Source organism: Pagrus pagrus (genome assembly GCF_965226575.1).
Source record: "Pagrus pagrus genome assembly, chromosome: 14".
Classification (NCBI taxonomy): domain Eukaryota; kingdom Metazoa; phylum Chordata; class Actinopteri; order Spariformes; family Sparidae; genus Pagrus; species Pagrus pagrus.
The window spans coordinates 29,836,355-29,849,261 of NC_140198.1; the positions used below are offsets into that span (position 1 = coordinate 29,836,355).

At 40.9% G+C, this 12,907-nt stretch overlaps 1 protein-coding gene across 1 annotated transcript in view; it reads left to right on the forward strand.

Moving 5' to 3' along the window:
* Positions 1-1,892: 1,892 nt before the first annotated feature.
* alcama (activated leukocyte cell adhesion molecule a) overlaps positions 1,893-12,907 on the forward strand; it is a 123,831-nt gene continuing 112,816 nt past the window's right edge. Inside the window, exon 1 of the mRNA XM_084372761.1 lies at positions 1,893-2,153. Coding sequence (XP_084228887.1) covers positions 2,096-2,153 — 58 coding nt within the window. The 5' untranslated portion in view covers positions 1,893-2,095. The remainder of the gene's footprint in view (positions 2,154-12,907) is intronic.

Consider the following 12,907-nt stretch of genomic DNA (forward strand, 5'->3'; position numbering starts at 1 on the left):
AGACACGTTAAAATCAGCAGTAGATAAAACAGCTAAAGGAGGAGATTAAAGTGCAGAGAGAGAATAAAAACATCTAGGGACGACCTACAGTAGGAAAGCCTGTCTGAACAAAAAAGTTTTAAGCCCTTTTTTAAAGGGGACCACAGACTGGGGTTGTCGTAGGAGTTCAGGGAGGGAGTTCCAAATGTGGGGGGCAGCGGAGCAGAAGGCTCGGTCTCCCATGGTGCGGAGTCGTGTGCGGGGCAGATGGAGGAGGTTGGTACTTTGGGACCGGAGGTTACGGGTGGATGAGTGAGGGGTAAGGAGGTCTTTGAGGTATTGCGGGGCGTTGCTGTAGATGCAAAGGTGGGTGATGAGGGCGATTTTGTATTGGATTCTTGAGGTTATGGGGAGCCAGTGGAGGTTCTGAAGAATGGGGGTGATGTGGTCGTATTTTCGGGTTTTCAACAGAGTTCAGGCAGCACAGTTCTGAATGAATTGAAGTTTCTGAAGGTGTTTGTTGGGTATACCAATGAGCAGGCTGTTACAGTAATCAAGCCTGGAGGAGATTAGGGCGTGGACGAGTTTTTCTGCATCAGAGAAAGTGAGGAATGGGCGGAGTTTAGAAATGTTCTTGATATGGAAAAAGCAGGTTTTGTACAGATGTTTGATGTGGTTAGCTGTCACACCGAAGGACAAATATGTCACATCGGAGGACAAGGTCTCTTTAAGAAGCATTTTAAACAATTAAATAAGATTTTTTTTAAAACAATTTTTATCCCCTTGACCATTTTCAGTGTTTTTAAATGCAATAGCTACATTAATTAAAATATTTTCTGTTTTGTCCTTTAGTGTGAGATAATGTCCTATGGTGTAACACACATAAAAGAACCAAAAATGTATTTGTGTGTCAAAAAATATCTCAAAAAAGGTTGAGTATTGCATTAGGGGATATATCATCATCATTCACCTTGAATTATTACAATTTTTTCAACAGTTTTGAAAGGTTGACATCAAAGTTTGACTCGCATTTATTGAAAACGTTCAACAAGTCATGGGGAAAAAATAGTGTTATTCATAATTTCTCATCAAATAAATAGCCTAACACTATATGAAAATAAGTGTCTCACAATTAAGATGAATCTGTCTCATGCTATTTGTGTAGTATTTAAGTTTTTTTCCTTAATTTTTTTATGTCACACCATAGGACATATTTATGGTGCAGGTCAGAGAAGATGTTCAAAAAAACAGTGAAATAATTGAAAAAGTTAGTGATCACTTATATATTCTCAAATATCAGATTTCAAACTACATGAATATATATATGTTTTCTTCAAAAAATGTGTTTTACAAAAGAATGATTTTTTGCTTCTTATTTGTGAACAACCCAGTTACAGAGCGATGTAAGGGAAATACCCTCCGTTCCCAGAGTGATAGGTCTATTGAAATTCTGTATGAGACGTTATAATGTTGCCTCATTGGCAAAACTTGTAGTCTACTTAATATGTCCTGTAGGCTTTTGTTTCGTAAATGCCTCAAAGCTCTACACTTCCGCATCATCAGGCCAGGGAACCCCCCCAGACTTGCTTCTGTGGCGCTGCGCTTTGTTTACTCATCGCCACGTGTATCTGGGAGTGTCCATATTTCCGACAGCACCTTAAGGAACATAAAACAGAAAGCCCCCGAAGAGCCTCCTCCTGCTGCTCCTCCTCCTCCTCCTCTTCATGCTGCTCCTCCTCCTCCTCCGCTTCATGCTGCTCCTCCTCCTGCTCCTCCTCTGCTCCTCCTCCTCCTCCTCTTCATGCTGCTCCTCCTCTGCTCCTCCTCCTCCTCCTCTTCATGCTGCTCCTCCTCCTGCTCCTCCTCCTCCTCCTCTTCATGCTCCTCCTCCTGCTCCTCCTCCTCCTGCCGCATTGAGCTCTCTGTATTTCACCTGTGTTCTCTCACTGATCGGAGGACTTTGGCATGTTCCGGACTTCCCCCACCTCTTCCACTCGACGGTGACATATCTGCGGGCCATATTATTCCCGTAGCCTGCTGCTCAGACGGACTTCAACTAGTCACTTGAAGCTCAGCAAGAGGTATCAACAAAGCCCGACTGCTACTTTACACAAGGATGGATTCTTCTGCCCTCATGTTGCTGACTTTAATGAGCGCCGGGACGTTTCTCCAAGGTGAGCCTCGTTAATACTGCAGTAAGAATACCTTTCAGAACACGTATAATAGCCGAGAGTAGCTATCTTATGACTTTTACTAGAGACCTAGTTTCCGGTTGGTCTTCATGTAAACACCGCTGTTACTGTACGACTGTAGGACTGATGTATATTCATATTCACTGCTGTTTGCTGTGAATCAAATGGTTTCGACGGCTTCCTCCTTCATAAAAATGCAATCATTCACCAACTTAAGGAAGTAACATCACGTATCTAAACTTTATCATGCTATATATATTCTGTTAGATGAATTAAATGAATGAAGAGCTCAGTCAGCAATGAATTGTTAGGTAAACTCATGCCTGTAAATAAACAGGTGGGTTTACCCTCTGTTAGCCTCCAAGGTAATTACTTTTAATAAAGCCAACTCCCTGCTCAGCCCCCTCTCTCTGTGTCATGGAGCAGGATTCTGTCCCCAGGGTACAAATGTGTTCGCTGCTCTCAGATCATTTGTTTGTATTTAGGGATGTGGTTGTTTAAATTCTGCTGTAATCCAAGCCTCTGTTTGTGTTTGTATGTGTGTGTTTATTATTGGCTGTGCTTGCATGGGCCAAGAGAAGCCAAAAATAACACAGTCATTCACATTTAATGAATTCTGTCACTTAAGGGAGAGTATGTCCGCATTTTCTTTTTAGTCACTTGACTTGTATTCGAAACAAAAAAGATTGACACACTTTCTACTTGTGTGTGTGGCGTAATGAAAATATCTAATGCGAGTTGTCCATATTAAAAGCAAATTAATATTCTTCACACTATGCCCCTGGGGCTCACAAAACCCTGTTTTGGGAGTCAGTTGTTAGCCCTGTGAATGTCTCTGGGGTTGATAGTGAATGGATTTTCTTGGTGAGAAACAAGGGCTGGGCTTTGAAATAGTTAGTAACACTTATTGAACTTTAATCAGCACTGGCATCACTGACGGTCTTGTTTCACTTACACAGAATAAGTCAGAATAAATGTTTTCCTTTCTCCTAGCTTTCATCTCTGAGTTGTCTGTGTCACTGGCCATCCCTAACTATTCATAGAGCTGCTCTTTGTCAGAGTGGCTTGACAGCAGGCAGCCTGTCTGACTGGTGGCTGAGTGTGTGTGTGTGCATGTGATCGAAGGTTGTGTGGGAGGGGTTCATCGGTGGTCGACACTCAGCACAGCCGGGGGCACCGTCTCCATCACTTGATGCTATCTGCTCTGTCTCTGGATCAGTGACTCGACCCATGATGAAATCCATATTTATCCTCCACTTAATGATAGATACCAGCACAGTTGATAGCAGCTGAAGTCAGTTTCCTGCTTCATCTGTAGCATTCCTCACATCAAAGGTGGAATGCTTTCAAAGGGACTTTCAGACTTAGAAGTTTGAAGCCATGGCAGCTCTTTTCAGGGTGACTTTACACTGGTAAAACTGCCAGCACAGATGTGAGGGGATGCAGCATAGTGTGGCAGGGCAATATATTGATATTATATTATTATAGTGATATGAGACCATACTTAGATTTTGAATATGTTTATGTGGTGATATGGTATAAATGTAGTCTTTTCCTGGTTTTAAAGGCTGCATTACAGTGAAGTCATTTTCTGAACTAACCAGACAAATATCGTATTGTTTGAATATTTTGTGAAGTAACAATAGTCACCCCTACAATATCTTTGCGATATTGATATTGCTGTTTTTGGTTAGAAATATTGTGAAATATTGTGATGTTTGAGTTTGTTGCCAAGTCCTAGCATGGCACAGCATTCTGCAACCTAGCCACCATTTTGTTCAGTTTTTCCAGAGTTCCAAATTCACAGTAAGTGTAATATACACTGCCCTCCCAAAAAAAAGTCACAAACTCTAATATTTCGTTGGACCGCCTTTTACAGCACACATTCACCATGTCACAACATTTTTTTCTGTCCCGAGTTGCATTAATTCTCCCTAAGACCTTGTATTGATGATGAGCGAGTCAGCCGCTGCATTGTCTTCTCCAGCACATCCCAAAGATTCTCAATGGGGTTCAGGTTCTGGACTCTCCATGTCCATCTCCAATCCATGTGTGAAAACGATGTCTCATGCTCCCTGAACCACTCTTTCACAGTTTGAGCCCGATGAATTGTGGCGTTGTCATCTTGAAATATGCCTGCACCATCAGGGAAGAAAAAATCCATTGATGGAAAAACCTGGTCATTCAGTATATTCAAGTAGTCAGCTGACCTCATTTTTTGGGCACACAAAGTTGCTGAACCTAGACCTGACCAACCGAATTCCCCCACAGGCTTGTACAGTAGGCACTAGGCATGATGGGTAAATCACTTCATCTGCCCCTCTTCTTAACCTGATGCACCCATCTCTCTGGAACAGGGTAAATCTGGACTCATCAGACCACATGACTTTTTCCATTGCTTCAGAGTCCAATCTTTATGCTCTTTAGCAAATTGAAGCTTTTTTTTAAGCCTCACTGATAAGTGGCTATACAACTGTTTCGTCCCAATCCCTTGAGTTCTCTTCTCATTTTGCATGCTCTTATTTTCACTATTAAACATAGCCATGAGTTCTACCGTTGATTTTTTACCATTTCATTTCAGCAAACATTTAAGTGATCTCTGATTGCGATCAATCAGGTTTTTTTTCTGACCACATTTCTTCCTCAAAGATGATGGTTCACCTCTATCCTTCCAAGTTTTAATAATGCGTTGTTCTTAACCCAATTTTTGTAGTTTCAGTAATCTCCTTAGTGGTTTTCTTTGCTTGATGCAGGCCAAGAATTTGACCCTTCTGAAACAGAGTAACATCTTTTCCTAGATCACAGGATTTGTCTTCTGACATGGTTGTTTAAGAAATGAGAAGCTACTCACTGCAGCAGTTAGGGTTAAATAAGTTGTTGCCAGCTGAAACATATTAATCACTGCAGTAATTATCCAAAGGAAAGCTCTTACCCTATTTGCTTAGTTAAATCCAGGTGGTGACTTTTTTTTTGGCCAGGCAGTGTATGATATTCATTGAATCAATGAATTGGTTATCTTTCCCTACTTCAAGGGTGGTGCTCCTGAGGTGATCTAATGTAAATTAAATCTTATTATTCAATATGATTAATAATTATCTCTGATAATCAGTAATTAGTGTGAATGCTTGCAGCATAACCCTGTCCTTCTGGAATTTATTAAAGTTATTATTATTATTGTTATTCTTCCATACGTTTTTCAGCTCACTATTCCTCCATTCAGTCATTCAACTATCAAAATGTTCAGCTCTTTAAGGACATGATAGGCATCTACTTTTGGCATTTCTATCTTTTATACCTTTGAAAATATTCAGCAACATTTTTCCTTTCCATTTTTCTTTCTCTTTCTGCTACTACTTCAGCATACATTCAGCTAGAGAAACGTTCAGCCGTCTGACTTTTCAGCCTTTTCAAAAAAAAAAAAATACAATGGAAGTAAGCTTGATTCAGCTTGATTTGGATCCCACACCTTTTTCTTCACATACTCAATATATACATAGAAATGTAGGAAATCATGTTGGCTTTCAGAGCTTATTTTAGATGTGGGACTTATACTTTTGGCTGTAGAAGCCCTAGAGCGACAAGAACTCCAGCAACTCCCCCATAAGCCGCAGTGTTAACTTTGAGCCTAAATTTCTGGAGTGGAGCAGACGGTACCGGTTTTGTCTCTTGCTCTAACTCCCTTATTTTTTACTCTACAGAAATAAAAAAGACATCACAAGGTTCAGCAATGTCCAACCAAACTTTTTTCTAGACTCACAGGAATTTGGGAGGTGTTTTCCCATTCATTCTTATGGGGACATTTTCAACTTTGGTTCTGCTACTGCTCCAGCACGTGTTCAACTAGAGAAACTGTTCAACTATCAAAATGTTCAGCCTTTTAAGCTCTTTCAGCCTTTTTAGCTTTTGAAAAATTCAGCTTTTTCTGCAAAATCTTGACCATTCAAGCAAGTGTTTTCCAGTATATTCAGCAGTTTTTTCAAAATCACTTCAGCACGTCAGCATTCACACTGTATTTTCGCAGGAAATGCAATTTTTTATTTGTTATTATTAATAGCCAAATTTAACCTAAATTAAAAAATGTTGCGTAATGTCCGAACATAAGTGATTCGTTTGCATTAGGCCAATGCTTAATTTGTAAAGAAAAAGGTCAGACCACAGACAAGGTGCTGTCTGTGTTCAGGGCCAGGGGTCACACAGTCAGGGGTAACCAGCTTAGCTTACGTTTTGTGCACAAAACTCACAGCTTTAATTACAATTCAGGCGTCACTGCGTGACATGACCGCTTCCTCTGTCTCTTTGAAATCAAATTTAAAATGCCTGCAAAACACATGTGATTTTTGAGAAACTTCAGTGGGAAATAAAAGAAGGACCAACTATTTAACATTACATATTATACAACATTTATTTGATTGTGACCAAGGAGGTGTTTGATCCTATCAAATAGGTGCTGCTCCCAATGTGAGATGTCCTGGTTCCTGTTCTGGCAGGATCTGGCATAAATCCAGCACTGCATGAGGCGGTGTACTGTTGGCAATCACTCATAACTGCAATATTAATTTCAGCATAATTTTGGCCACTGCTAAAATTAAAACTCTTAAGCCCAAAGTTTTTATTCAACCCCATCAGCCTGCTACAAAAGTAGACGTCAACTGGTACTAACAAAATAGTGCGTTGTGGTGAGAATTTTTCTATCAGTCAAATGTACAACCCACTTGATTAACCAAAATCACTTAGGTTATTTACTACCACTTTGAGCCTTTTGCTGTTGTTGCTATCATTTCACGTTGAAATTGTTGGCCATTATTGGTTTGATCAGTGGTCTCTATAAAGGCTGATCAGAAGAGCCGATCAGATGACAGAAAAACACCTATGACAGTTTCTCTACCCATTGCTAAAATGCCAAAGCATACTGCTGGCGTAAAACTAACAGCAGCATGTCATCCTGCCTGTGAAGAATAAAACTGTGTTTGGGACCAACAGTCCTCAGCCAATGACAAACTAAATCGAGCCCTGATTAAAATCGAGCATGTCTTCTCATGCAGTCACTATAGTTACAATCGCTGGCTGGATATAAGCTCAAGACCTATGAAAAAAATGATGATCCTGAAATGTTTTCGCAGTACCGGTCAGTCTTTTCCCTCAATCACATACAGCTTGCTGGCAGGACCTCACAAATATATTGCAGTGGTTAAACCAAGAGGGCACTGCAAATCTGTATTGAAATCACCAGGATGATAGGATAGGATTACGTGTTAGCTGTGAGCAGCAGAGTGCTGCAGGGTGTTCGCATGCAGAGTTAAACAGTAAACTGCAGTTTAATGTGACAACACAACAATTTTATTGTAAATGTACTGAAGTACTTTAGCTGAGTAGCTACAGTTTGGAGGTAAAAGTACTGTGAGTTCGGAGTTACAACACTTTACATCGATTTACATTTGACCAAACTGTCTATCTTCTCATCTTGGCTAAAACAGCAAGGTGTTCAGATTTTACTCTCTCAAACAGCAGAGACAGAAGTACCTTATTAAAGGTCACATTTCTGCTTTTCAGAAAGATCACTGTTAGAAACCTTCAATGGAAAAGCACAGGAGGAAGTGAAAGTAGTGAACGGAAATTAACCTGGAAGTGAGGCAGAAGTTAAGCCCTCTGTTGCAGTCTGACACATTATATAGGCCTGTTTCTACAGTAGCCCAGTACAGACACACTGACTCAGGAGAGGTCCTTTCATATTTTTCATGTTTCTAGCAACCACGGTGAGGCAATGACGCCACTGAATCCTATACACTGGTCCTTTAATACACTACTTGGCTACTGCATCAAACTGAGCCTCTCTAACAAGCGTCTCTCAGATTAGGAATGACAACTTGTTGAAAGCTACTGGTTGCATGGCAACTAGTGGCAGCCAAGTTAGTGTTGCAGTTATTATGTTTTGTCATGAATGTTAGTGCTGCTAGCTAGGGTTTTTGATTTTGATGTACAACTCAGCAAATTAATGTGTAAGTGAGATGAAAGAGCCACCATGGAAAAATGCTGTATGGTTGAGGAGAAAAGGAGGTTTAAGGGAAAATTAAGCTCGCTTACTTTGTTTGAACTCGGAGGCAGATAAAGTGGTCTGTCTTATCTGCAAACAGGCAAATTCACCGCTCAAGGAATTTAATGTAAAACACCATCATGAGCTCAATCACAAATACCACAACAAATTTGTGGGTTTTCCTGTGCGACCTTCAATCATATGCTGACCCCCTAGATTAGCACTCAACAAACTTTGACAACCCCTGATCTATATGATCATTGTTACAAAATACACAGTACAAATCTACCAAATTGGTATATTTCCATATAACCAGTTAATCCTCCCAAAGACATGGTTTCTTTCAATCTTATTGCAACAGCATTATTTAAATTTTCCATTTTCATTCAAATCACAGTACTTTTCTCAAAGGATTCAGCCTCCTTTTTTATTATATGATAGAACCCGTTCTTTGGTGTCAAGCTTTGATTCTTCTTGAGTACTGTCTAGAATTAATTCCAGTCAGGCTGTTATTACATTCCACAGATATACTTTGCAATGGACCTAAGTACTAACTGCTTTAAGTTAGTAAACCAAACTGTCTTCTTTTTGAAAACAAAACAGAAAAGGGGGCTAATATTGCTGACAATCGGGGCAGCCAGACAGGGTAATGATGTGGTATGCAGCTGCACTTTAAATTGTTTTAGCTTGGGGGACGGGACGGTTAGAGATGCTGTCTTCGTCTGCCCTGACATGTAAAATGGCTTGTCTTTTTCTGGAATACCAAAAATACCTTGGTGGGGGTCGGTGGTGGTGAAAGAGGACCGGAGGGGTAAAGGGGTGGATATGTGAAGACAGACAAGGGGGCAGTTACCTTCCTCTACCTTCATCCAACATCCCCAGTAGCAGATTTATGAAAGGTCACAGTCCGTTTGAAGCCCCACCTAAATCTCTTTGTCAGATGGCTTTAGTTTGATCTGTTATTCCGAAACCTAACCTCCCACAGAACCCCTGCCACTACACATCACATAAACATCCCATAACAGACTATTGTCATGTGAATGGGTTAAAGGTTTACAACATTCAGAAAATTCAGCTGAGCTGCTGGTGAAATCTTTTCACAACCGCGACTGACTGAAGCTAATTGCTTAGGGTATTTCGTTTATATTCTTTTTTGTTTTCACTTCTAGCAGCAATGACATCTTTAAAAGCTGAGACAGCTTGGGATGCCATCATGGTAATATCACAAATCAGAAGAAGTGTGTCTAATGTTGGGGCATTCACATTTTGTTGGGCAGTACAGTGGGCTTCCCCCCACTGCAGTTTTCAACAACTCTCCCAGTTAAAAGCACCTTGCTCACCAAAATGTCCATAAACAAATACCAAAAGTGAAACTAAATGAGATCATGGGTAAACCCACTGAAATACCCACTGACACATACACCATTTGTCACATGAGACAGTATGACTCATGTGTATTACCTTTTTTATCCTGTGGTCATTGTTAGGTTGTTTCCATCCAGTGACAATGTTATGGTGGTAGTCATTTGGCAGGTCCAGGGAAGAGTGACTGCATCAAACCTAGAAGTTAAACACTGTGTTTGCCCAAATCTAAACGGGAAGGCTGCAGCTTTGTTTAATGTGCAGCAAAATTAAAATTCAATGAAGTACACCTTGCCAAGAAGAAACTCTGTGGGGAAATGCTTATGGAATGAGGCAGCAGTGAATAGAAGCAGTTAAGTAACATGATCATGCTTCTGCAATTCTGATTTTCTGACTCAGCTGTTGACAGGCAAAACAGTCAAGCTATGTGTTCTAAAGGGAGATGTGGGGAGGATTTTTTTCCATATGCACTGGTAATGGTTTTTATCCCCCAAAGAACTGCGAGATTGATTCTGTTCATTGATGCTAAAACTGTAACTGTAGCTGACAGGATGAGCCATACTGTCCTTTGCCAAGCTCAGAAAGACGTGTTAAAATAATCTGGTTACTGAGGAATTGTTAGATTATCTATAAAGGAATGTCAGTAGATGGTAATACAGAGTGACAGGGAAACTTGGAGGCTGGGGCGTGGGAGTTCACTGGTTGGACACAGGCAGTTCAGCTTCCATTTACAGGTGAAAAGAAAATTCTAGAAAACACGTGACAAACGGTATATGTGTAGTGTGTATTTGAGTGGGTTTACCCATGATCTCATTAAGTTGCTGAAAGAGGAAGTTGGTGATGGTAGCAGAGCACATAGTTATAAAAACCCTTTTACACTAACACAGCATGACAGCGTGAAGAAACATTTTGGGGCCCCGCAGAGGATCTTCCACTGATGAATCCTCCTGCCTCCCACCCTGTCTGCAGCGGCTAATTTTCCTAAATGCCCTCAGGGAAATTCTCAATTCCCCTGGAATCACACTCCCTACTGTATGTCCATGTAAATAAAATGAAAGATTCTTTTTTATTTTAATTGGCAGTCAAAGATATGCCTATGAATGTGGTCAAAGAGATTTTTTCTGCATTTGCTTGTGCTGTGTGTGTGTGTGTGTGTGTGTGTATGCGTGTGTGATGAGGGTCCTGAATGGATGACTTACATTTGAACTGAGCATGCAGAGTGCAGAAACAGTATTATTTATGTAGATAAGAGGTTATTCCTTCCCAGTGGCCATAGGCTCATGGTACAGAGAGGGCCACTGAGAGGCTCTGTTAGATAAGTTTTAAATAAAAGATAGAATAAATGTATTTGAAATGTGCTGCTCACCTTGCTGAATACATTTGTCAACCAGCAGAGAGAAGTGGTGGAACAGAACATGTTCAGTGGGCTACCCTAGAGTTCGACGCACTTGTCAGTCTGATAAATTTTGGCTTATAAGCCGTGATGAACCTGACATTTGAACTATACCACTGAGGACTGAACCTGTGATATCATGAGCTGACCAGTCTCGAACCCTTAACTAAAGATATTTGTAAGATTCTGGACCCTTCTCTATTCCACATTGATCACACTCCTTTGTCGATGGCAAGCTGTTTTTCAAATGAATGGTGAAATGGCTCCTATACCACTTTTACACCAAAATGAATGTGTATATGCAGGTTTTCAGTGTGTCCATCTGTCCATCCATCTGTTGTCCCATTCTTGTGAACGCGATATCTTAAGAACGCCTCGATGGAATTTCTTCAAATAGTTTCTGTTCAGCTTAATCTTCATCTGCAACTGTGCAGAAATAACCAGGTATACAATAAAATAAGAAGAAGTTAAAAAAGAAAAAAAAAAAAAAGCATAGCATTTGAATGACAACTTTATTGAATGTGGCCTTGAAGCTTTGAACTATTTGGTGTAGTCCCAGTGAGAACACAAAATAAGATAGCCATGAATGAAGTCTTAACTGGGCATGGACTCCTATAACCAGTGGTCCTTATTGCAGCCTTAGATATCACTGAGCCAGATGCAGCTGAGAGTGGCCTCTTAAAGACACAATAGAGGAGAAAAAGTTCTATTACCACTGAGTTGAAGGAGGTATGGAAGAAAACCATTCAGCAGTGTTGTCCACTCTGAGTATTCATATGCCTTTGACTATAGCTGGCTTATGAGTCCATATGCCCCATCTCATGGGAAAAATTTGAAGCTGAAAACACAAGGGAGACATTGTATTCAAGGTTTTGAATCTATGAGTTCAGAAATTCAGGTCTCAGGATTAGCACTGATCCCTAAAGCATCCAAATTATTCCACTGAATAGGCATCCTGGATACATTTATAGGCAGTCCCTCCAGGATTTCACTGACTTTTTTTTGTGATTGTTACAGCCTGAAATGCCTGATTTTGCGGCAGCTTTCTTCAAAAATTGCAATGGAAGTTACAATGTTTTTAGGTGATGAAGTTCCGGGAGCAAGTGAAACTTGAAAATAGTTAAAAAAGATTTTTTGGTGCTAATTTATCTTCCACCACTGAATCACTCACGCGCACACACACACACACACACACACACACACACACACACACAGTTGGTCAAGAAAACAGGCAGACACGTTTTTACTTAAAGGAACTTGGGGTAGGATCAAGAAATAAGACTCAATAGTGACACGACGGCCATTGCGGCCGTTAGGGTAACTGCAGCCATCAGCCGAGGTGGCGCGGGAGCGCGCATGAACTCTTCACAGCAGTGCAGCTGATGCCTTATCCCCTACACACACAAAGCAGCCGGCGTGTAGCGACACACAAGCGCAGCAATTTACCGCTACGTTTGATGCAGTCTGAAAGGCACAGGCGAAAGCAAAGACGGCACATTGGGGGACAGAAATATCGTCTCTGATACGGGATTGCGGTGTGTAAGCGGCTAATGTTACTACACAGACACAAACAAACCATTAGCCTGTGGCTACAGCCAGCTGCTAACGTCACCTCCCGGATAACAGGTTGGGCTTTCGGTCCCATATATAAAGGGACATATTTCTAACTATTCAGTTTCAGACTAAAGGACCGTGGAAAATGTGCAGTCTGTAACTATTCAGTGTTACACAGCGGTGGACTAAGTTACATGTTTGCAGCTAACGCTACTTAGCACGTTAGGTCACTCCGAGTCCTCGTGATCTCATATGATTTTCAAATCAAGCTCTAAACATGACCTGTAATGTTTTCTTACCTGGTTACTAGGAAATGAGCCATGTCAGCATCTGTTTTCAGTCCCAATTCAAGTTGAAGCTGCCTCCATGAGTCGAACGTGTAGCCGATGTGTATTC